The sequence below is a fragment of the Notechis scutatus genome, chromosome Z (genome assembly GCF_049901735.1).
Source record: "Notechis scutatus isolate UNSWTSFEM ecotype Mainland chromosome Z, rNotScu1.2, whole genome shotgun sequence".
Lineage (NCBI taxonomy): Eukaryota > Metazoa > Chordata > Lepidosauria > Squamata > Elapidae > Notechis > Notechis scutatus.
This window is the reverse complement of record NC_142025.1, coordinates 102,265,179-102,288,747: the sequence shown is the minus strand read 5'-3', so window position 1 is coordinate 102,288,747 and position 23,569 is coordinate 102,265,179. Positions and strand designations below refer to the sequence as shown.

The 23,569-nt window shown below is 38.4% G+C and overlaps 1 protein-coding gene across 11 annotated transcripts in view; it reads left to right on the top strand.

Annotated features, from left to right (window-relative positions):
• The first annotated feature begins 3,594 nt into the window (after positions 1–3,594).
• The window catches only part of HDAC5 (histone deacetylase 5), a 132,976-nt gene continuing 113,001 nt past the window's right edge, over positions 3,595–23,569 (top strand). For 5 of the 11 annotated variants that reach the window (XR_015745739.1, XM_026669662.2, XM_026669659.2 and 2 more), the window contains exons 1-3: positions 3,595–3,870; positions 10,158–10,225; positions 10,550–10,754. Coding sequence is in view for 7 of the 11 variants with exons in the window: in XM_026669659.2 (XP_026525444.1) it covers positions 10,733–10,754 (22 nt within the window). In the remaining 4 variants the exon portion in view is untranslated. Of the gene's footprint in view, positions 3,871–10,157; positions 10,388–10,549; positions 10,755–23,569 lie in introns of all 11 variants that reach the window. The other 6 variants (XR_015745738.1, XM_087946043.1, XM_087946040.1 and 3 more) reach the window with 2 other exon arrangements.

Sequence of the window (23,569 nt, the reverse complement as noted above, 5' to 3'; positions counted from 1 at the left end):
CCCTTTCTACAAATCTTTCCTTTTGTAATTTGCTTGTCGCAGACTATGCAGTTTCCTCTCTTTACTTGCCACTATTGAATCTACATTAGGAAAGTCGGTTTCAGGCAAGAGAAGGAGAAAATAAATCTTAGTTCACAAATCAAAGTCAAAGTCAAACAAACCACATATTATGCTTAGTATGGGATTTGAATAATCAAGTGTTTGTTCAGAATAGTGATAAAATAACATTTTAGGAACTCCGAACTGACTAGCTAACTAGACAATCTGTGATCATAGGTCATCATTCCAAAGATACTTTCATATCTAAATAGGGAAACAGAATGACCATGGGTAAACAAAGAAGCACCAGCAGCAGGAACAACTTCCAATTTCCTGCTGGCTTCCCCATAGATTTTTGTTGTAGGAATCTGATGGGGAAGGAAAGTCAGTTGGAAATGATGATCACTGGCTGACTGGGAAAATGTGGCAGCATTGAAACAGGCGCAGCTTTGCCAAATTTCAATCCCACTGGAGCCCTATAGTCCTATTTCTATTTGCCTTTTCATTCACTAGAGGAGGCTTTGGACCTTCAAATATTATGGACAACTCCTTAATTCTAAGCAGAATAACAAAAAACTTGTTTATGAGCAATATGTGTATCAACATCTATATCTATCCTTTCTTTGGCTTCCCTCCTTGAGCAGAAAAGATAAAAACAACAATTTTCCCTGAAAAGATTTTAGTGGAACAGCTTTGTTCTAAAGCAGTGGTCGCCAACCAGTGGGCCGGGGACCACTGGTGGTCCATTAGAAAAATTTTGTGGTCCACAGAGAAATGTCACCCCTAAAGCATCCCCCCAAAGCAATTAATCCAGGCTGCACGGGTACACAAGGATGCGCTGCCCACATGGCCCGCAGGAACACAAGGCTTACGTCTCTTGCATTGCGAACAACATGAGGTAGTGAGGGGAGGGAGGAAAGGACAATGGGGGGGGGAACTTGCCCCACTCACCTCACATGCCTCGCCTGGCCACCAGGCTGCTTCCGCTTCTGCTTTTGGCTGCACACAAGGAAAGCAGCAAAAGTCTTTCTTTCTCTCCCTCAAACTCCACCAGAAATGAGTCTTTGGGACCCTGCATAGCATCCTGCTCAAAGAGGCTGCGCTGGCATGACAAGTCTCACAATGACTCATTTCTGGTGGAGTTTGGGGGAGAGAAAGAAAAACTTCTGCTTCTGCTGCTTTCCTTCCATGAAGCCAAAAGTCTCTCTTTCTCTCGCCCCGAGAAAGGAGCTGGAGACAGTACCCTGCGTTCCCAAATAAAGAATGATCAATCTAGAAAAACAGGGTGGGGAATTTTTCTGCAGACTTTTTTGGGGATTTTTCCAGGGTCTCTGGTCCGCGGGATTTAAAATTATGAGTTTGGTGTTCCCTGAGGTCCAAAAGGTTGGCGACCCCTGTTCTAAAGGAACATAATGATTCGTGTCTTAAATATAAATTTCTCATAATTTGGGAAGAATTCGGCTGTTGGCACAACTCACCAAACTGCAAAGTAAGCATATTTTTAACCTGGAAAACTTAGCCATCATTGAATTCTATTCATGCAACATACTAATTAATATTTTGTTAGGATATTATTGAATAATTTCACACAAACTGGAATATAAAAATTACATATGTTATACTGTACATCACAGACTATGGCCACAGACCCCCAAGACCTAAGATTTAAATCATTTATTCAAGACTTCACGGACCACATGTGATGACATCGCAGCCCCTCAGAGATCCATAGACAGGTTGAGAACCAGTGTTCTAATACAGGGATCCCCAACCTTTTCGGCCGCGGCCCGGTTCCGGCGTCAGCTGGCGCCGCGCCCGGTTCCGGCGTCAGCTGGGCGCCGCCATCTTTTTGACGAAAATCACTTCCGGTGACGTCACGGAGTGATTTTTCGTCCAAAAATGGCGGCGCCAGCGCTTTGGGTGAGCTTTTTCGGTAGAAATGGCTTTCTACCGGAAAAGCTCACCAACGCTGGCGCCGCCATCTTTTTGACGAAAAATTGCTTTTTTACCAAAAAGATGGCGGCGCCAGCAACCAGCGACCCGGTAAGGCTTGTTCCAAGTTGACCGGTACGGTCCGCGGACCGGGCGGTTGGGGACCCCTGTTCTAATACATATAATTATATATAATGCATTAAGCAAGAAACAAGCAAATATTATTTTGAAGTAACATGTAAATACAAAACAAATTTAAATTTACAAATGGTATCAGCAAAAATAGGCCAAAAGCTGATGTCTGATCATACACAGTCCATGTTTATATAGCAGAATAGTATTTCTACATTGCATTATTCGCACCCTTAAATTCTGAAGGATTAGTAATATAAAAACAGCAATTTGATTTGCACTAGGGAATGTTAACATTGTCTAAAACTTAATAAAAAATCTAGCTTGTGATTAAGCACATTGTGCAATCCAACTGTTGTAATTAATTTATAGTTTAATGTGTTCATTAAATCAGTTCATTAAGTGCATTGGCTGTATAGTAAATTGCTTCTAAAAGAATTCATTTGAATACGTGTATAAATAGTATATACTGACAACAAATTCTTGCATAATTATGCCTTGCTTTAGTAAACAATATAAACTAACATCTCAGATGTCTCAAAACTGTTTTTTACACATGCACATAAATATAAGTATGTATTAGTGTATAACGTAAGTTTTAACTTCCTTCACTCCATTTTTCAATCTGTGTTTCTATTGATGCTTACGTTATGTTGATGTAAACTACCACTTAAATGAGAAGGGCCATATAGAAATGTTAACACTTAAAAAAAATCTTGCCCTAAGAAATCACCAAGAAATTATCTCCTGTATAAGATATAAATAATAATGTTGCCATTTTAGGATTCAATAGTCCTTGACTTAACAATGACAACCACATTTCTGTTCATAAGCAAAACAGTTGTGAATTCTGCCCCATTTTATGTTTCTTGCCACCGTTGTTAAGTGAATCACTGCAGTTTTTAGTTGTTAAGTGAATCTAACTGGGGGGGGGGTGCTGCCACAATCATATTAAAAGCAGTATTAAGTCACTTTTTTAGTGCTAATATAATTTCGAATGGTTTTAAGTTGAAAACTAGCTGTGCTCAAAACTAGACTCATATGTTGGAGGACATAGTTATTCAAACCTTTACATCACTTTTGCAACCTTAAATGGCAAGATTGACCCAGCAGACTAAGCAAAAGGGAAACAAACCCCATTAAGGGTTTAATCTGATGCTAATGGTGCACAGTCCAGTTCTGCTTCTCTTTTATATGGTCAGATCAACCTTGGTCGTTTCTGCCATGAAAATCAAGGATATTCAGACCTAGTTTTTATCTGAGATCAATCAAATGATATGCTTGGAGGCAACCCTTTTGGGGGGTAAAAATGATGGGGAAATTCACTATTTCGAGAACTATTTCTCAGCGGATCCTTTAACTGCAAGCAGACAAGCAGGTACAAATATCACCCCTCCCTAAAGCTCGCTGTTCACGGAGTAAGCAGCGAAGCTATTTATAGAGCAATGGACGGTCACGTGATCTCGAATGACGTCACTAAATGTTGTTGTTAGTGTTTGGCGGCGGTAGCGGCGGGCGAGCAAAGCCAGCTGCAAAGATGGAGGAGAAGAGGAAAAGGAGGAGGTGGTTGTGGTTATGAAGGGTTGCCGCGGCAGGACAGCCGGTTATAGTTTTCTTGTTGGAGAGGGGAGGGAGGGTCAGGAAGAAATCGATCTAGGGTAGGCCGGGCCCAGTAATTGCAGCTTCCCATCCTGCACGCACATCTGCAAGGAAAGCAGCCGCAGCAGCAGCAGCAGGAACGCGCCATTTTTCCCGATCTTCTTCCAGGTAAAGAAAGAGAGCGGGATGGCTGAAGCGTGTCGGCAGAAAGCTTGGGGTTGGTGCTGTCCATTGCGCGTGCTAGCTTGCTTGCTTGCTGTTGTTGTTGCTGCTGCTGCTGCCGCCGCCACCGCTGCTACCGCCCCGGCCCGCCGGTGGCTTGAACGCTGGAGGTTCCGCAGCTGCTCGCCAAAGAAAGGATCTGAAACTGCAGAGCGGCACACGGCGGGAGGTGGGGGCAGGGAGGAGGTGGCGGGATCCGCGCCGGGCTGGGGTGGGGGTGGGGGGTGTCTCTGGTGTGCCTAATTTTTGCCTAAAGACGTGGCTGTCCGAGCCAGGTGGAAAGAGGGTGGAAATGGAGAGGCTGAAACGCGCCCGTCGGAAAACTAACGGGCCGCTTGCGGGGCGATCGTGTTGCCCAACGCGTAGAGTATACGGTCCAGGGTGGAGTTGGGGTGTTGCTTCACAAGGACACTCCGCCTTCCGCCCTGTCATTGAAGACGGTGGCTCGCTTCTCTTTGATGGGGCAGCCCAAAAGGGACCTTTCTCCCCCACTAGTGCCACTGATAAACTCCTGGACTACAACTTCCACCATTGGAAGAAGGATCTAGCGAAGACCGACCGGGAATGTTGGGCTTTGTAGTCTGACATATCAGTAGAATCCCAGGGTCGGAGAAGAGTAGGGAAAGCCTCGGATGTGGGGCTGCGCCTATAACAATGGAAGACTTCTCAAGGCTTTAGTGCCAGAAATGGGTGCGAGTTACAAGACAGACAAAAAGATTGGCTTTGAGCCTTTTTCAAAACACAGAAACTGTCCCTGTTACTTGCTGTTGTTCAGTTCAGTAATACTCTTCTGAAGAGGTGGAGGCTTTTTTACTCTGATCTCTTCCCATCATTTTGTGTATTCTTCCATTAGCTCTTTCAGTGGTTTTTATTTCCATATTTCAACATTCTTAACTTGGTTCTGGAAATTCTTTCCCCCATCTGTCTTGTGCAGTTGGTATGAGATTGCTAAAACAAACTATAAGCAATAAAAAAAAAGACTTTAAGCATCATCATTGTTCAAATCTTGTGGCAAACTTTGAACCCCTTTCCATTCTTTGTTTGGGGTTTCCTTCTTCCTCCTTCCTTTTCTGACCTTTGAGGCAGTAATAAGAACATATACTTTGAAGGTTGATTGTGCAAAGAATAATATTCCTGCTGATGCAGACATCACATCATATGTTTGTATCATAGAAAAATAAAATGAAGGTAAGAGAGGAAAATAAATTAGGGCAAAAGAACCTTTAATGTTCCCCTCCCCTTTTATTTGCATTTTTTGATTTTTTTTTACTTCTTTGTATCTTGACAAAGCTTTTCTGTAATCTGGGAACTGTTCTTTCCTATAGCATGCCTTGGAATGTAAATTAATACGACTTAATGAATACCATGTTGATAAATTTGGGGAGTATTATTTTGCTGCAGGGCAAAAGCAAGAATTTTAAAGCTAAGATATATTATGACATAAATTTTGATGACCTAACAATCTTTTGATTAGATACAATATCAAGTTAGTAGAAACAAAATGGGACAAAGGGCAAAACCAAAAAAGGTAAAAGAACAAAATGTTTACAGTGTTAATTAGTAATGTTGAGACATGATTAGACCTAGAATGTGGTGCAAATAGCTTACTGTACATCTTTCCCACTTAGAATAGAATATTGCAACATTTTATTTGGGCAGTTCAACTGGCAATTACTTTATTTTGATGAAATTATGAATACTTTTCATTGGATAGATGCATACCAATTTATGATGGCTACATTTTTAAATTTGTAGACAAAAACCAAATGCATACTTCACAGAAAACTTGTCTTTCTTGAATAAGATATATCAGCTTCTTGTTCTCTCATGCTATGTTTAGAAGAAGTAGAAAAGACAGCAATACAAGAGTAATCAATTATATGGACTGCTGAGTTTGCAGGTCTTTATATTAGCTTTAAGAACATCTTTCTAGCCGTCTTAAGTGAAAGAAGTCAAATATCCTTTCTCTGCCCATTTTCCTTATAACTGGAAAATAACTTTAAATGGTTCTGAAGTATTAATATGCATAATTGCCTGTAAAAGCAGCCACAATGTCTCTAATTTTCCAAAAATAATATTTGTAAGCTTCATCACCTGATTTTTGAGATCCATGTGATTAAAAGTTCTGAAATCTTTTTGAGGTATTTTTGTTACAGCTATTTATCATCATGACTTGTTAGCACAATTGTTTCATATTCTTCTGTATTCCCACCACCTTAAAATAATTAATTCCAGGGCGATGTGTGCACATGTATGGTTGCATGAAAGAGTTTATACAGGAAATAAGCAGAGTTTTAATTGCTAAGGCTGAATTTCTATTTGGGCTTCGTTTCTTGGGAAGGGAAAACCAGAAAATTTATTTCCTTCCCTTTCAGGATCTTCATCGCCAGTGGGAAGAATAACAAAAGCAACAGTAAATGGTACAATAGTTACACTGGTGTTTTTTTTATTCAAAGTTTAACTATAGTTGTTCTTTTAACCCATTTCTCAGTTCTAGAGCAACTAATCAGAGCTACGCATTGCTGAACAACATGATTTCACAATTAATGAAAGCAGAGGGGTTACTAAAATGAGCAATCCGCACAGTTAACCAAAAGTTGTCTTGTAGCTTCTGGATTCCAGAAAGTTCTCTGTTTGAAAAAGGTAACAAGAGAAGTAGCAGACCAAAAAATAAACCCGCAACAACACTAGACAACCTATGACCTGTTGGGTCAATCCTTTCAGAGATATTTACTTAAAGAGAAAAACAATGAATACAGGCAGACAAAAAAGCAGTGGAATACAAGCAGCTTCTGACTTCCTGCTGACTTCCCCATTGACATTGCTTGTTGGAAGCTGGTAGTGAACATCAGTAGTCATTCCTCCTCCTTAGCTGACCCATGAAACTACTTGTTACTTCTCTGGGGGACGTGAAGCAAGGGAGCCTTGACCACCTTCACTCTCCATCCCAGGATATCTCCAATGAAAGGGTGGCTGAAGTGCAGCATAGGTCAGGAAAGGTGCATGGGTGTGCACAAGAGGTGCTGCGAGGTTAGGAAAGGTCTGTGGAGCTGTGCAAGTGGCCAGAGCATGCAGGTGCAAAGGGGCTGGGAAGGGTTATGTGGGTGATTAAGTTTACACTTCCTGCTGGCTTATCCATTGACTTATGGGAAACTGGCAAGGAACATTTAATGACAACCACATAACTGTAATTGATCACATCAACACAGTGGTGCTGAAGGACCATAGCTTTCCTAAATTTAATTCCCAAGAAGTAATAAGTCTCAGCATTCTGAAAGTTAGCCCCTTAAGGTATACTGGTTCAATAATTGTTGCCCTATGAGGCAATTGAAGGTTACAAACAGGCTACTAAACATGAGAGTTTTAATGGTATATAGTTAGAATGGATAAATTCTTAACACACTTATATGGTCACCCACAAATGCCTTTGTCCTTCATACAGAGCTTCTTTTTGTCTCCTGTTTTATAACCTAAAAGTGTTGGACACTGATCTCACTTGTTTTCATCAATTTGTCACAGAATATTTTTAACAATTTACAGGACGTTTTGGGGACAAATATAATTGTTCTCTTGGCAGTTTTTGATTATAGAAGCTATGACCTGGCTCTTGGTACTTTTAAACATTAGTCATACTTTGATTTTCTCATAGTCTCTGGCTTATCATTGTTTTAGTCCATCCTAGCATGATGTTACACTTCTATTTAGCTGTGCTTTCCAGTGGACTGTATGTACTTCATTAGTCTAAGTATTCATTCAGTAGGCAGTTACGGTTATTAGGCATCATGATCACTAGAATGGGTAATTTGCTAGCCAAGCTTGCAAACAGATTATAATTCACTCAAAAATGGATTCAGTACAGTTTTGTTTTGGAATGGGCTGGCAGGCATTAGTTGCCTACAGAATATAATGGAGAATGTGGAAATTGCCTCAGAATACCTCTTGGAATCTGGTTTTGGTAGTTTTTTTATATCTACCTCATCAAGATATGAAGAAACTTCATCTAGGTGAACTGAATGATAAATCCTTGAGGTGGCGGATCTCTTTGCTCTTCTCTAGTAGGTGACTTACCTGAAGGACCTGCCAAGAAGGTACCTTGATAGAGCACGCTTGAACTCTACTGCCCATAGAGAGTTAAATGGCATGTGTGTTATGTTTCTGATTGACATATGTAACTTGCCATGCTTTGGGTACCTCACAGGCATTTAAGAATATGACTTGTTGGACAGGAAATACCTGGTTCACAATGATGGTCTTTGCTGAATGACCATAGGTAAATCATTGTTACTTTAACCTCTACCATCCTCCACTGCCATGTGTAATGCAAAGAAAACAATGTTGACTGTTAGAAAGCTGCTGAACAGGATTACCAGAAAATATGTTCTGGAATCGCGAACATATCACGTGTAAAGTTTTCAACTAAATGACCTCAGTTTTTTCCCTAACACCACTTAGAATTTCATCCCCAAATTTCTACTTTGACTCTTTTCTTCTTTCAGTTAGAAAAAAAGATGTGTTCCTTACAGCAGAGGTCACTGGAAGTTGCTTAGATACTATAAATCAAATTTCCCCCAATAAATACTAAAAATAGTGAAGTACAGTATTGCCATCTGTAGCCTTACTTTTTTTCCAAACATTCTTAGAAATGGGTAGGACAATTATGTTTAAATTTCTGTTGCTAAGCAACACAGTTGTTAAGTGAGTTTTGCATCATTTTACAACCTTTCTTGTCATAGTTAAGTGAATCACCGCAGTTACATTAGTAACACAGTTGTTAAGTGGAACTGGCTTCCCCATTGACTGCTTATCAGAAGGTCGCAAAAGTTGATCACATGACCCTGGGAAGCTGCACAAGTACATGCCAGTTGCCAAGTGCCCAAATTTTATCACGTGATAGTAGGGATGGTCATAAATGTGAAAACTGGTCATAAGTTACTTTTTAAAATGCCATTGTAAATTCAAGCAGTCACTAAATGAATGGTTGTATTTCAAGGATTCCCTATATTAACATTTGTCTTAGACACACATACAAGTTTTTATTTTTTTGCTGTCTCAACTCTTCAGAGCGGAACAAAGCCCCTCACCAGTCTATAATTTAATTTTTTTTCTATAAGCAGATCAGGAGAATCCTTTTCTTACAACTATTTGTTTAAAGTTACAGTGGCACTAAAAAAAGTGACTTATTACCATTTTTCACACTTATGACCATTACAGCATCCTTGTGGTCACGTGATCAAAATTCGGACCCTTGGCAACTGGCATGAATTTATGATGGTTGTAGTACCTGGCATCAGGTGCTCAACTTTTGTGACCTTCTGACAAGGAAAATCAACGGGGAAGCCAGACTGACTTTAACAACAGTGTTACTAACTTAATGACTGTGATGATTCACTTAACAACTATGGCACAAAAGGTTGTAAAATGGGGCAAAACTCCCTTAAACAACTGTCTTAGCAACAGAAATTTGGGCTTAATTGTGGTTCTAAGTTGAGGATTACAATTATGTACAAGTTACAATTTGAATCTGAAGCCAGTGCCTGAATATGGCATTTGACACTTTCAGTGAGCCATCTCCATGCCTTTATGCATTAATGTTATATATTACAAACAAATTGAATGCTTAACTGGAAAGTTAAGCCAAAGGCTTTGATTTTTCACTTTCCTTGCCACCAACAATGAAACTGCTGCTGTGCTGCCTGAGAGCCTGAAAGGATGATGACTTGATACAGTTGGGAATTGCACAGAAGAGCACGTAGTTTATTGTAAATAAGCTTAATAGCCAAAACCTTGAGTAATAACATTGGCATGCAGGAATTAAAGCTCTGTGGTTTAGCCTATCAGCGTAACAGTAGCCTTGATCGTGTCTGCTGCACATGCTGTGCTGTGGGTATCAGTTCATTCATAACTTGAGTTATTTATTGTATACTCCTTGTGTTTATGTATGAGTGAATAAAACAGTTTTATCAGTTATTTTGTTTCTGTGGCACCTGTGGGTTTTTATGTGCAGGCAGTATCTAAAATAAACTTGGAAGATAAGAGTATAAATTCATACTGGGTTTTTTTCCCTAGATATCTGCTCCCTATTGTGTTGTGCCCTCATGAAATGGGTAATTGTTTGCTGTGTGTTTAATCCATTGAGTCTACAACCTATATATTAGCGACAGCCCGACCTAGGCTCACTGCCTTGAGCTGTCTGCTCTGCATTTGATAAAAACAGTTTTTCTCTTTTGCCTTAGATTCTCTGATTTTATCAAGGACTATTTTCAGCTGATCAGTGAATCCATGAGAGAAAATTCAAACTGAGGTAAAATAATTAGATATATAAACAACATCTGTAAAGAATGAAGAGACTTGTGGCTACTTAGCCAAATATGCTGTGATAGAAAGGTGCTGACTGGCAGTGTTGTGTTCATGTTGAAAGGAACATATGATAACATCATATCACTGTTTCTCTGCAAATGTGATGGTGAGCAAGATTAAATAAACTATTTTGAAATGGGTTCCTTCTGTATTATCTTTGTTAACTTGTTTTGCAGTACTGGTTGATGATCCTGGCTGGTTAGTCTTTTTCTGTTAGGCTAAGAAACAGAATATTAATGTTTCCTTTCCCTTTTTTTTTCCCTCCAAGGGCTCCCAAGAAGGATTTCCTTTTCTCTTCAAGGGATGCTCTTACAGAATTGGCTAAACAGATTGTTCTGACTATCAATCCCCATCCGTAAGTGAAGGTGACCTACCATAGGTCCAGATCTGAAAACCAAAGCCTTCTCCTTCCTGATTTGTCATCAATCGGCCATTTACTAAGAAGGAAAACATGAGTTCCAATAATGAATCAGGTAAGTAAAAATCAGGCAAAAGGGACTGAAAAAGTGAGGCAGTTGGGTAGTTTTCTTGGGTTTTGTCAGGTTGAAACAAGGAGATGTATGTTTTTGGGCTGGTGAAGATGTGGCTATTTCAGATTCTGTTAAGGAAGGTCAGAGTTTCACTTGAGAATTTGCATCTCTTTATACCAAGGGTCTTCAAACTTGGCAAGTTTATGATTAATGGACTTCAACTCCCATAATTCCTGACCTGACTGGAGGAGGAATTCTGGGAGTTGAAGTCCACAAGTCTTAAAGCTATCAAGACCCCTGCTTTATACTTTGCAGTAATTTAATTGATAATGTATTTCAAACTACCTGTAGTTGCTAAAGTTCAGCAAGGAGTAACTACTGCAATCTCTCCTTCGTTTGTTGTAAGGGAGGTTGAAAGTTTCTATCTTTCCAGTGCTAAGCAAGCTTTTTACACACAGACAGACAGACAGACACAGACAGACAGATAGACAGACAGGGGAAAGAAATATACCAATGATGATTTTTTTCAGAATAATTCAAAACAATTTCTTGTGATTAAGTATGAATAATACATGTGTGTTAGAAATACATACATTAGTGGTGGATCAGTAATGAAGTTGATGCGGAAACAGCCTCAGTGATACCGGAATACAGGCAGTCCTTGACTTATGACTACAATTGGGATCAGACTTTCTGTTGCTAAACAAAACAGTTGTTAAGGACAGTAAGTCATGCCTGACTTTATGAGCATTTTTGTCATGTTGTTAAGCAAATCACTATAGTTAAGTGAATTACATGATCATTAAATGAATCTGGCTTCCCTCAATTATTTTGCTTGTCAGAAACCAGTTGTGAAGGTCACAAACAGCATGACCCCCCCAACATGCTGCTGCCATTGTAAATTAATGCTGATTTCCACATGATTGTGGGAATGCTGTGATGGTTGTAAGCATTAGTACCCATTTTAAGTCACTTTTTTCAGTGCAGTTTTAGTTTCAAATAGTAGATAAACCAATAGTTGTAAGTTGAGGACTACTTGTATGGTGAAGTGTAAAGAAAAGTGTGACTTGTCTGTCTGCTTGACTCCCACCACGTTGTATATCATCTATAGTAAAGAGAATAGCACTGCAGTTGCATTGCCTTGCATAAAACTCTTTGCTAATTTAGTGCCCCCAGAGATGCTGGGGTGACTCACAGCTGTTTGGGAAGTTGTGGTCCTAATTTTGATTGAGACCATTTGGGGAAGGCTGTCCGACTTCTATGTACATTTCTCATTTCCTTATCGTGTTTCAGTTTTAGACAAAACCATCCTTTCCCGTACACATTCTTAATAATTTGCTATCATTATTTGTGGAAGAGAATTGAGTCTGATGATTTAGTGACTCTTTCAAGTTTACAACACTTGTGCATTTGAACACTTTTGGAAATTGTTGGGATGTGGAGTAAAGCCTCTTCTTCAGAATTGTGGGGATGGGCAGATTGATATGGAATAAGTTGCTTTTATAGGCATTCCATCCTCAGATTGTTTATATCTTACCAGCACTTTGAACTTAATCCGGAAAAAAAATAGTGATCAATCCTCTTGTGCTGTACAAATATGTATGGTACTTGCTCATTTGTACATCTGTCTTGATCTCATGTTCTGGGTTTTCCAACTGTGAAATTACATTTTTCTACTTTTATATTGATTTTGCCTTGCATGCAAATAATTTGAATATTTTCAGAGTGGACATGGATATATAAAATATTTGATTGACTTATAACTTGTTGAATCTTTCCCAAGAAGATTAAAGTTTCATTCCTTCGTTCATTCATTCATTCAATTCTCTAACTTTATTATTTTTATAAATAATTCAAGGTGGCAAATACACTTAATACTTCTTCTTCCTCCTATTTTTCCCATCACAACAACTATGTGAAATGAGTTGGGCTGAAAAAGAATGACTGGCCCAAAGCTGACTTTTATGCCTAAGGTGGGCTTTGTACTCACAAAGTCTTCTGTTTTCTAGTCTAGTGTCGTAACCACTGAGATAGTCCATTCCTTCATACTTTCTTAGCTCAGTGTGCTCCTTTCCAGATATCCTCTGGAAGTGACAGAGGATAACTTCATAGGACAGGCTAATGTTATCTAGCTTTTGATGGCTTTTCTAATTGGAGAACTCTGTAACAATACATAACAAAGCTTGCTATTTGCTTTTAGCTTCTAATTCTTTGTCAAACATGAATTGCAAGTAATGCCTGTTTGGGAAGAATAAGGAATACTTTTGGACACAACTTGGAAAGAATTTTGTAGGGTGAAGAATCTACTTAAATTTCATAATTTTTCCCCGCAAGTAATTAATATAATTTTCCTGTAGAAAGAGAACAAAAAGGAAGAAGCGTTCTCTCAAAATTTTTATTCAGAAGAGAAGAAAATAGTGCTATTCCTAAAGAGTGTATTGTGTTCAAAATCCATTGTGTGAGAATAAAGGAATGCAACTTTGCTAATAAAATACTTTTCTTTAGTATTCTTTTTATGTTCATGCATAATTTTAAACATCCACAAGATTGTTTACAAATTCATGAAGCAAGACCAAAAGGTGAGTTTAAATTGTGTTACAGAAGTTGCTGTGAGCATTACACCCTATTAAACATGGTTAAATGAAGAATTAGTAGAGAAATATTTGAAAAAACAAACAAACATAGCAATACATGTTGTATTTTGAAAAGAGCATAAAAGTAAAGATAGTCCAATGAAATGGGCTGTGATTAGAGGGATATATCTGTCTCTTTGATGGAGTACTTGGGTTGAATACTGTATAACTGAAACAAGTCTTTTAAATTTCATTGACTTTTAGGCAAACTTACCTTTCCAGTTGTTTTTGACTTCAAAATGTCAATGACTATGCTAGTTAGATTACTGAAATCAAACACATCTGAAGAAATTTGAGAAAGCTATTCTAGACTGAAACTGCTCATCTATTGTCAATCCCATCAGAGATTTTTTTTTAATTGGTAAAATTGTGGAGCAGTTCTTGATCCTAGATCCTAAGTCTTAAAGTAGAGTGCATGATTAGAAAAGTCAATATGGCAGCCACAATGGTGTGATTTGCAATATACATAAATATATATATGTATATACCTACATATACATTAAAATAGGTGAAGCTTCAATTGCATCATCATAGTTGACATCTTGACTTCTTTGACCATACCCTGCTGTCACCTCTGATACAGACCAATATATTAAGCTTTCTTTTAAAAGATGGGATGGAGATATTTGTGCAGGGGACTGGACAGATAAACATAAGAAACGCAAGTCCCCTTGCCTGGCAAGGAAATGAAGAAAATGAATGAATTCTGGCTGATTACAGAATTACCCAGCTCCAAAAGTACCTGTTTCATATAATTGAGGGTTAAGGGCTTGGGCTGAGAAAATATTCTCTCTGGGGAGAAAGAATATGGAGTTATTTGGCAGGATATAAGCCAACATGGGTTAGTAGAAAAATTGGAATTGATAGAATGAAACTCAACAGCTTCCTGATAGCATCCATTCCTGGATAGGTTCAGCTACGATATGGTAGAAGTGTTGCCCTTATACTAGAATTGGAAAAAATACAGAATGAAGAACTGGTGGTGCTAAAATAGGGAAAGAGCTACTTGGGATCCCTGTGGAACATTTAAATTTTACAGCATAAGGAGAATTTCTGAAAGTTGCTTCTGATAGAAGCAAGTATAATTATGCATGTAATTGAATAATAATAATTATTATTTTTTATTTTAGTCATGGGTTGAAATGTGTTAAAAAGCCTATTCTCTACCTGAAAACTCACTATTGGGCATAGAGTATGACTAATAGCTGGAGATAGCTTTAGTTTATTATTGCATTCCAAAATCCAGTTCAAAAGGTCCACATTTGGATCCTGTGATTTTTGAGCTAATAAGTCAAGGACGTTAATGGTGGAATAGGAGCAGTTTCCCAAGGGTCTTTTACTTCCATTTCCACCCTTATTTCTTGGGAGGAGAGAGGGAGTGTAATGGCAAAAATTGGCAATTGCTGCTGATTTTCAGCAGTTTGATCTTCATTGCTGGTAACCTGCGTTTGCCAATCCTTGCTTTTAATAACAGAACTTTTGCTGGAAACTATATAGAATGCTTTCTGGATTATTTCAGCTATGGGCTCCAGACTGTTTTCAGCCCACTCATGGATGCCCCTGTTAATTTTACTGTTGATACCCACATTAACTGCAGAAGACAATGTGATGTCCATGATCTGTATTATGCAAAGGTATTTTTTCAAAGAAACTCTTTACTTTTTATAATATTTTATTAAAATGTTTAATAGTAGAAAGATAATAAACTAATACAAAATTAAAAACTAGGTAAAATATAGAGAAAAAGGAAAAATAACATAAAAAAGAAAAAAATTAAAAGAAATGACTTCCCCCTTCAAGATACAATTTCAAAAATTTATTATTTTCTCTGATATTTAAACCCAGAACATCTTCTTCCCATATCTCATCTCTTTATCTGTAAAGAAATGATAAAACCTCATTATTCAGTCCTAATCAGCAAAAGTCCATTAAAAGTTACCAGTAATAATATATACAGTAGTTTAACTTCATCAACTTGATCAATTTCACATTCCTTTATTTTACTTTTAGCACAGTAATATATTTCTCTCAAAATATAAAGAAGCCCTCTCCTTCTCAAATCTTACCTGGGATCTATAAACAAATCTTTAGAGATTCATTTCTTGTATCTAGTTAAAAAACATTAAAAGTTACCAGAAACAACAACGTATTAAGAATCTTCATGTTTAATTCCTTTTAAACAACATCTATATCTGGTGGTGACACAGTGGTTAGAATGCAGTATTGCAGGCTAATTCAGCCCACATCCAGGAGTTCAATCCTGATCAGTTCGAAGTTGACTATCCTTCCAGCCTTCCGAGATTGGTAAAATGAGGACCCAGATTGTTGGGGGCAACATGCTGACATTTGTAAACCATTCAGAGAGTGCTGTAAAATATAATGGAGTGGTGTATAAGTCTAAATGCTATTGCTATATTTATTTAAACTTTAATAAAGTAAGCCAACTTTGTACTCCTTTCCTTTTAACACCATAGCCTATCACTTCCATCTGAAAATAAAGCAAAACATTTATTTCATTGACTGCTTACTTACCTTTTGTAGATCTCCAGAGCTCACATTGGGGAAGGAGGACAGACCTCTCCACCCCTTGGCATCTCTGCAGGCCACATAGGCATCTCTGCAGGTCCCAGAAGTGGGTGCCATTTTTAGAGTAGCCACAATTCATTGTACTTCTTCAAAAATGGAGCTTGCTACTAGGACAATGCCATGGAGCCTAGAGAAGCCAAAGGATGGAGTGGTCTCTTCTTCCTAAACATGAGCTCGGGAGAGCTACAAAGATAACTTTGTGGAGACGTAGCAGCTATGTGCCCCGTCATCCCCAAAGCCTGCAAGGAGCTATTGGGGGAATATAGCAGTGTCCCCACAATCAATCATATAGATGAATGCACCTAAATTTTGTGCATATAATTATGTGGAAGCTGCAGCAGCTATAACTTTGAAACCAGGCCATAGCTTTGGGATGGGGGGAAAGTCCATCATAACTTCAATCAGTTGCTAAATGTGCTACAAGTAGTCCTCGACTTACAACCATTCATTTAGTGACCATTTGAAGTTAGAATGGCATTGACAAAGGTGATTTATGACTGTTTTTCACATGACCACTGCAGGATCCCATGGTCACGAGATCAGAATTTGAATGCTTGTCAACTGGTTCATTTTTGTGACGGTTGTGATGTTCTGGGGCCATGTGATTACTTTCTGACAAGCAAAATCAATCAAGTGAAGCCAGATTCACTTAACAACTGTGTTTCTCCCTTAAGAATTGCAATGATTCATTTAACAACGGTGGCCAGAATTCACTTAACAACTGTCTTAGAAACATACATTTTGGGCTCAATTATGGTCATAAGTCAAGGCCGACCTATATCAGCCTTGCAAGATTCACTTCATGAACTCTTTTATCATAAAACAGAATTGGATCATTTGGTTCTATTTCCTATCTCATCTACCTGGGAAGGCTGACATTGGCTGTGCTGAAAGTGAAGCTATCTTCAGTCCACCATTGCTCCTCTGGAAGTCCATTTTCAAACAAAATCTTAATTTAAACAGTGCATTTATGCTTTCATAAATTGGTGGATGATTTAATTTAGTTTGTTGACGAAAGCTCTGCGTAGCTTTTCATGTTAAGGACTAACAGATCTTTGTGGGGACTTCTTTAAAGCTGAACATCTTGATGAGTTGTACTTCAAAAGGTTTCTTGGAAGCCATGCCTGCTCCAAAATGTGAGGAAATTGATTGTGGTTCCACCAGCAGCATATGGTTGTGAAAATGCCTGATTAGAAGATGAGATCCAAGTCACAAAGCTTCACATTCCTGTCCAACCACAAACTAATTGATTGATCTTGTGCCAGTTCCTTTTTTTCAGTCAATTTCCCAAGATTATTGTATAGCTAAAACTGGCAAGTGCTAAATGCTGGACCCTTTCTTTACATTGTAAATATGAAGTGATATAGCAAAAGCACTTTGCACATGTTCAAAAGCCTTTTGATTCTGATTGTTCTGAAGGCAGCCTTCCTGGTTTAAGATTTCAGGCTTCAACCAAGATGAACTAATTCTGATACCTATTTTTCCCTGTTAATTTTATATGCGGCAGAAATGATATGCTGGTTTTCTCTTTGAATCAGTTGTTGATGCCCACATTAAAAACCTATCAACAAATACCAAGAAATGCAAGATGGCAGTTGAATGGTTTCCATAGCAACACCACATTTCTGTCTAGTTCATTCCCAGTCACAAGCAAGCCCTTTCCCCTCTTTACAAAAGCTAGATCAACTGGAATACAGCCTCTTTTGTTGCCGCTGAGCCCTGTGGATTTAACTGGCATGTCTAGATATGTTCAGGTGAAGTAAGGACTTTCTGTCTGCTTGTTTGGGTCCGTTCCCCCCACTTTAGTCCTTTTAGTCCCTACTACAGTTTTGTATTACATGTGGTGGAAGAAATAAGCTTCCTGTTTTCCTGAGCCTTTCCCCCCCTGTGTTTGGAATGTTTTGCATAAGCTTACACTGACAGTTGCAATAATGCAAAATGAAATCTATTGTTGTTATTATTTGTCTGCATTAGAAAAAGGGCACAATGAGAGAGGGGGTGAGCCTTCTATTGTGTTGTGTAATTCTACCTAAGTCATATTTTTTTGTTAAATACTAAAGTGTATCAGAATGTTCCAGAGTATGGCAGTACATGTTTCTCTTCACTAGGTTGGGAGCTGTACTTTGGTGACAGTACACAGACTTTGCGTACAAGAAGTCTGAAGTCTGTCCATGGGATTTTCAGATAAAAGGGTCATGGGAAAAGGAATTATAAAGACTGCTTAAAATTGTGAAAGTTGATGGCTAAGTGAACAAAACAATGTAATTTGGCAAGAGCACTGCTATAGGTATTCCTAAGGCAAGAATATTTGAATATTGAACTAAAACTTGTAGCATCATTTACTAAAGCTTCTGGGAGTTATAGTGCAGATATCTGGAATACCTTAGTTACTCTGTAAGCATAGCTCAAGGCCACAGAATTGTGGCTAGGGAGAAGAGAAGAACTTCTCAATGTGTGTGTATATGGAATTTATTTTTTCTCACTTTTTTTCAGCAGTCCAACTTGTTTCTTTTATTAATGAATATTGCATTAATGAATGTAGGTGGGAGAGGCATAAGATGTACAGCATTGTGAAGTACCATTTGATATATAAATTTCAACTTTTTCATGTATGTTTTAAGACACCTTGCTGTGAATTGTTTTCAGTGCTTATGTAGGTGGATGGAAGAGTACTATTAGCATGAATTAAATCAGTACATTTCTCCCATCATGGAATAATAAAATTGCTTGTTAAATGTTTTACATTTTTATTTGGTTTCATTTTGCAAAGCAAAATTCCTACATATCTTGCCAAAAGCAACATAAGAAATTTATTCTGTACTCAGCATGCCACATATTATGGATGGGAGTAAGGGAGGGATGATGAAAACTGTAATGCAACAATTAGAGACCTAATCTTTGGGAAATTACCTTTTATACTAAACATTCAGCAATAGAATTTGTAAGCCAGAGGTTGTGTCTTCAGTACATTTAAAGTGTTGACATTTTCCTGTGTAAATAAATTAACAAGAGAGCACCAAATCCTCCCCACTCAATTTGATCCAGAGTTGAAACTCACTTAGAAGGCTGGAACATAGCAGTTAAGACATATATGGGCAATTTGTGCTTCTTAGCAAATCTCAATACATCTTAGCACCTCTAGGAGCCACTTTTTCATTGCTGCATAGCTGATCAGTCATTTGGGAGAAAAAGAAATGGTTCCCTGAAGCAGAAAAATAATTTATTTCAGAAGTGCTGGTCAAAAGATGAAATCCCTCCACCTCCATTACCAAGATGTCTGGATATGGTGAAATATTTGGGGAGGGGAGCAGTGGGACTGTGGTAACTGTGTCTGTTGTCTAATTTTTGGTCAATTTCCAGGCTAAATAATTTATAGCATTTTTCCTTTCTTTCCTTCGGTAGCATCTCTGTGCAGTACAGTGAGGAGCACTTTTCTCAACTCCAAATTTATTGGAGCATTCAAGCAGAGGCCTGAAAAAAATCCATTTTTATTCTCTTCCTTCATATTGCAAGCTACTATTGGCTAATTTTGCCTTCTATCTCTTAAGCTACAAAGATATCCTGCATTTTTTTTTTAAAATGATGTTTGTGAGAAGGGGAAAAAATTCCCATCCAACTCCATTGTCATTCAGTGTCTTTATAATGACAAACTGTTTTATCATTTTGTTTTTTCTAGATAAAAATACTTTACTTCGTATTTGAGTTTCAAAATCCCTTATCAGGCAAAGATTAAAAACATTTGAATTTAACTTTTATTTTAGCAGTTTGTTTCATATGATTTCATATGAAGAGATCAGTGGTCTTGAAGGAGATAGACTGTAAATAAGTTGGACTCCTGGGGAATGACAAAAAATTGTTGCCTGTCAGCTTCGAACCAGTTCTTCCCCAAAGTCCAAGAACAAACAAAAAGTAATATTATTAAAAAGAACGGTGTACAATTTTCAAAAAAAGTACTTCACAGCATCAGAGGGTATAAACAAAGCATGTTGTTTGTATTATTAAGATAACCAGATTGCTAACAAGGCTGCTTTAGAAGCTGTTCCTGATTGTTTCTGTGTATCAGTGTGTGCATATGTACAACCATTTCTTGAAGTGGTTGCTTTAATGATTAAAAAAGAGGCCCTTCATATATGCTCCCCTGCCTGCAAAGCACTTCTTGCATTGATTATGCACAGCCTTTCCTACTAACTTGTATGGGAAGAAATTGGGAAAAAAATATTAATATTCTACGGGGCTGGTTACTTAATGGAAAGTGCAACTTTGTAGACAGCTACAAACACCAACCGCTAGGTGGTGTTGCTCAAATCTGGATGGCAAGGGCAAGTTACTAGGAGGTGTTTGGGGAGATTTCTCCATGGTGTTTTTTTTTTGCCCTTCATTTCCCTAGACTTTTTCATTATTCACCCACTAATTTTCTTACTGTTTTCTGTACATTTGAGTACAGTGTGAGACAAAAAAAATTATCTAGAGAAAGGGAGAGCAATAAGCAGGTCCTTCTGCGCTCAAATCATGTATTTTACTGTATACTTCAGATTTTGTGTTACGTAAGAAAGTGAGCGCTACTGGAGGAGTTCAGAAAATCCATCTCTTCTAGCATGCTGTTGGATGTCTGGTCCAAACAGATGCTGCTTTGAAGCTTATAAGCAAGACTTATAATTATCCATTGGCAATAATTGATCTAATGCAGTGTTTCTCAACCTAGTTGTAGAATACTTTAAATTGACACACAACTTAAGGTTGCTGAGGTTGAGAAACACTGATCTAATGTGTTTTCTGCACAGTAAGGTGATAAGTATAATATTAATCTCTAGCACCACACCTTTTAATCTTAATCTTTCTTTCCTTCTTCTTTGTGGTATAACTGATCGGGAAAATTATCCAAGCTTAAAATTTGTCTTTAAGATGATTTAGATGCCTCTAAACTTCATATGACTCTATGCTAGAGTTATGAATATTGTAACAAACAAACAAAAAAGCTTTATTCTTATCAGACAGCAAGGTACAAGCATCCACATCATGGAATCTAATAAGACTAAAAGAAAGGCAACCTACCATTGGTCTCAGAGTTCTCATAGTTTCTCAGTCTAAGTAACAATCAAAACATTTACAGCACGTTTTCGAAAAGTTTATGGCAATAAATACTGCAAATTGTTTGAAGGAGAAGTAAGAATCAGATATTCATATTATTTTTAGGGATCTTTTCCTTTCCCCTTTTCTCCTCTCCCCATCCTATCCTATATTTATAAAAAATGATAATAGTGGTTACTTTATTACCAAGCTCAAAAATCCAAAAATTCCTTCATTATATTATGAACAATATAATTACACTTTATTTGGTGACTTCTATTAATGCTGCATTGAGCATTAACTTTGCAGCTGTAGTTACTATTGTCCATCTATTAAAACAGATTTGTGGAAAACACAGGTAGTTCTCCACTTACGGCCATAATGGAACTTGCCCAAGATGACCTTGCTGTATGAACTTCACCCTCTGCTTTTCTTAATATGGTAGTTAAGCGACTGTGCGGGTCATTAGGTGGAACTCAGGGATGGGGGAGGCTCTGAGAGTCCTAGCATAGAGACGGCCTATCTGCCCCAGACTTCCCAAGGCCTCCCACAGCCTCTGAAACATCTCATGTTCTGCTTCCTGCCCCTTAGGGTCCCCAGTCCTTAGGCCTGTTTCCTACCCATCAAGTCCCTGCAGGCATCTCGACCACCCACCCTTCCCGATCCTCACAGGGCTTGAGCTTCCTCCCCACCCTCCCATCGTAATTGAACTCTTACTTGAAGCTCTTCAGAGCTCAGGAGGTCAAGGGAAGGAAGGGGAACAGGCTGCTTCTTTGTTAGGCCATATGATGCAATTTCGGAATCCATCATTTTCTAAGCAGCCACATCGAAAAATGTGTTAGTAGAGCAAAGCAAGGCATTCCATTGTTGGGCTGCACTGTGCACTCCTGAACCACCATTTTCCTAGCAGCCACATTTCAATGCAGCTGCTCGAAAAATGGCTTCTGCTTCTGGGATTGGACCATGTGTCCCAGCAACAGAGTGGACCATCTTCCTTCTCTAGCCTGACTCCTGAGCTTGAAAAGTAAGTGAAGAGGAGGATGTGGTGTCCAGTAGGGTGGGAAGCAGGCCCAAGACCTGTGGGGACTCTGGGGAAGTGGAAGTGGGAAATAGATAGGGTCTGCAGCACCCTTGTTGTAGGTTGTAAGAATAAATGACACCAGGGGCATTGCAGCAGCCATTAACTTTGGACCGGTTCATGGGTAGCTTTCTTTTGGGGGGGGGGGGAAGATGTCTACCGTAACAGTCACTTACTGACCTGACACAAGTTGAGGATTACCTGTAAATGTTTAAATGAAGAAAGAAAAAAGTAGCAATCAAACCGAGATTACATATAACAAATATACTGATAAACAAATATGAGAAAGAACAGGCAGTTGAAACTATGCACTTAACATCTCACCCCTTTGCTAAACTTAGGAGATGGGTAAGTCCTTTTCCCCAGAGTATAGTAACTGAATGGCAGCTAATAATCCCTCTTACTCCTCAACCAATCGAAATAAAACTCCTTTATACCACCTTATAACAGACAGACCATATACTGACTGGCATGGTTGTCTAGGACAAAGGTTGGCAGTCTGTTTCTACAGGGCAGTTTTCCTTTTGGGGTTAGATATTGTTAGTTGCATGCCAATAATGGCAGTGAATCAAACAGAAGGAGCACAGCGTTTTCTCCCTAAAACCCATTTATCTCATGCTCCCTCCTTCCTATTTTCTTCATAATACCAAAGTTTTTGTTGTTGTTATTTATTTCTTTGGAAGGGAAGGAGGAAGGAAGGAAGGAAGGAAGGAAGGAAGGAAGGAAGAGCTTACTAGAGAGAGAAAGCTATTCTAAGGATCTGTATTTTACAGAAATCAGTGGATGGCTTGTAGATGTGAATTTCTGCCTAAGAGTTTCATGTAGGATTCTTTCTGAGTCCTTTGTAGAAGTATAAGTATAGTTTCTGAATGCCAGACCTCTGTGTAAAACAGCTGCTTTACCACTAAGCTCCATTCCCTTCCCATGTAGAAGAGCTATATCCTCAACTGTAACAAATTTCTTGCCAGCCATTCTAGAACATGCAAATATGCCATCAGTTGGCTGAACTCCATAGGGAGTTGTCCTTTTTGGAGAGGTACAGCCAAAAGATATTGAAAATGCATCAGCTTTCCCTATTGCTCCATCTCTTAACATATTAATTTACAATTTACAAATGTACAGAGAATATTAGCAAAAGTATAATTAACTTCCCCAACCTAGGTACTCTAGGATTATTGTTCTAGAATTCCCCAGGGAAATTTGATTGAGAATTCTGGAAGTCTGTCCATGTGTTTAGAGAGCACTTAGATTGTTGTTGACATACTAAGTAGTATAATTGGAAGTTTAGAGAAATGTTGAAAAACATATGTCTTTGGAGGGATGCTAATCAACCATTCTTATCTTTTTTTCTCAGAACTATTCAGATTTATCTAAGTGGGAAAAAGTGAGTGAAAATTCCTAACATGGTTGAATAGACAGTATCACTTTAGACTCCTGGTGAAGAAATAATAGTT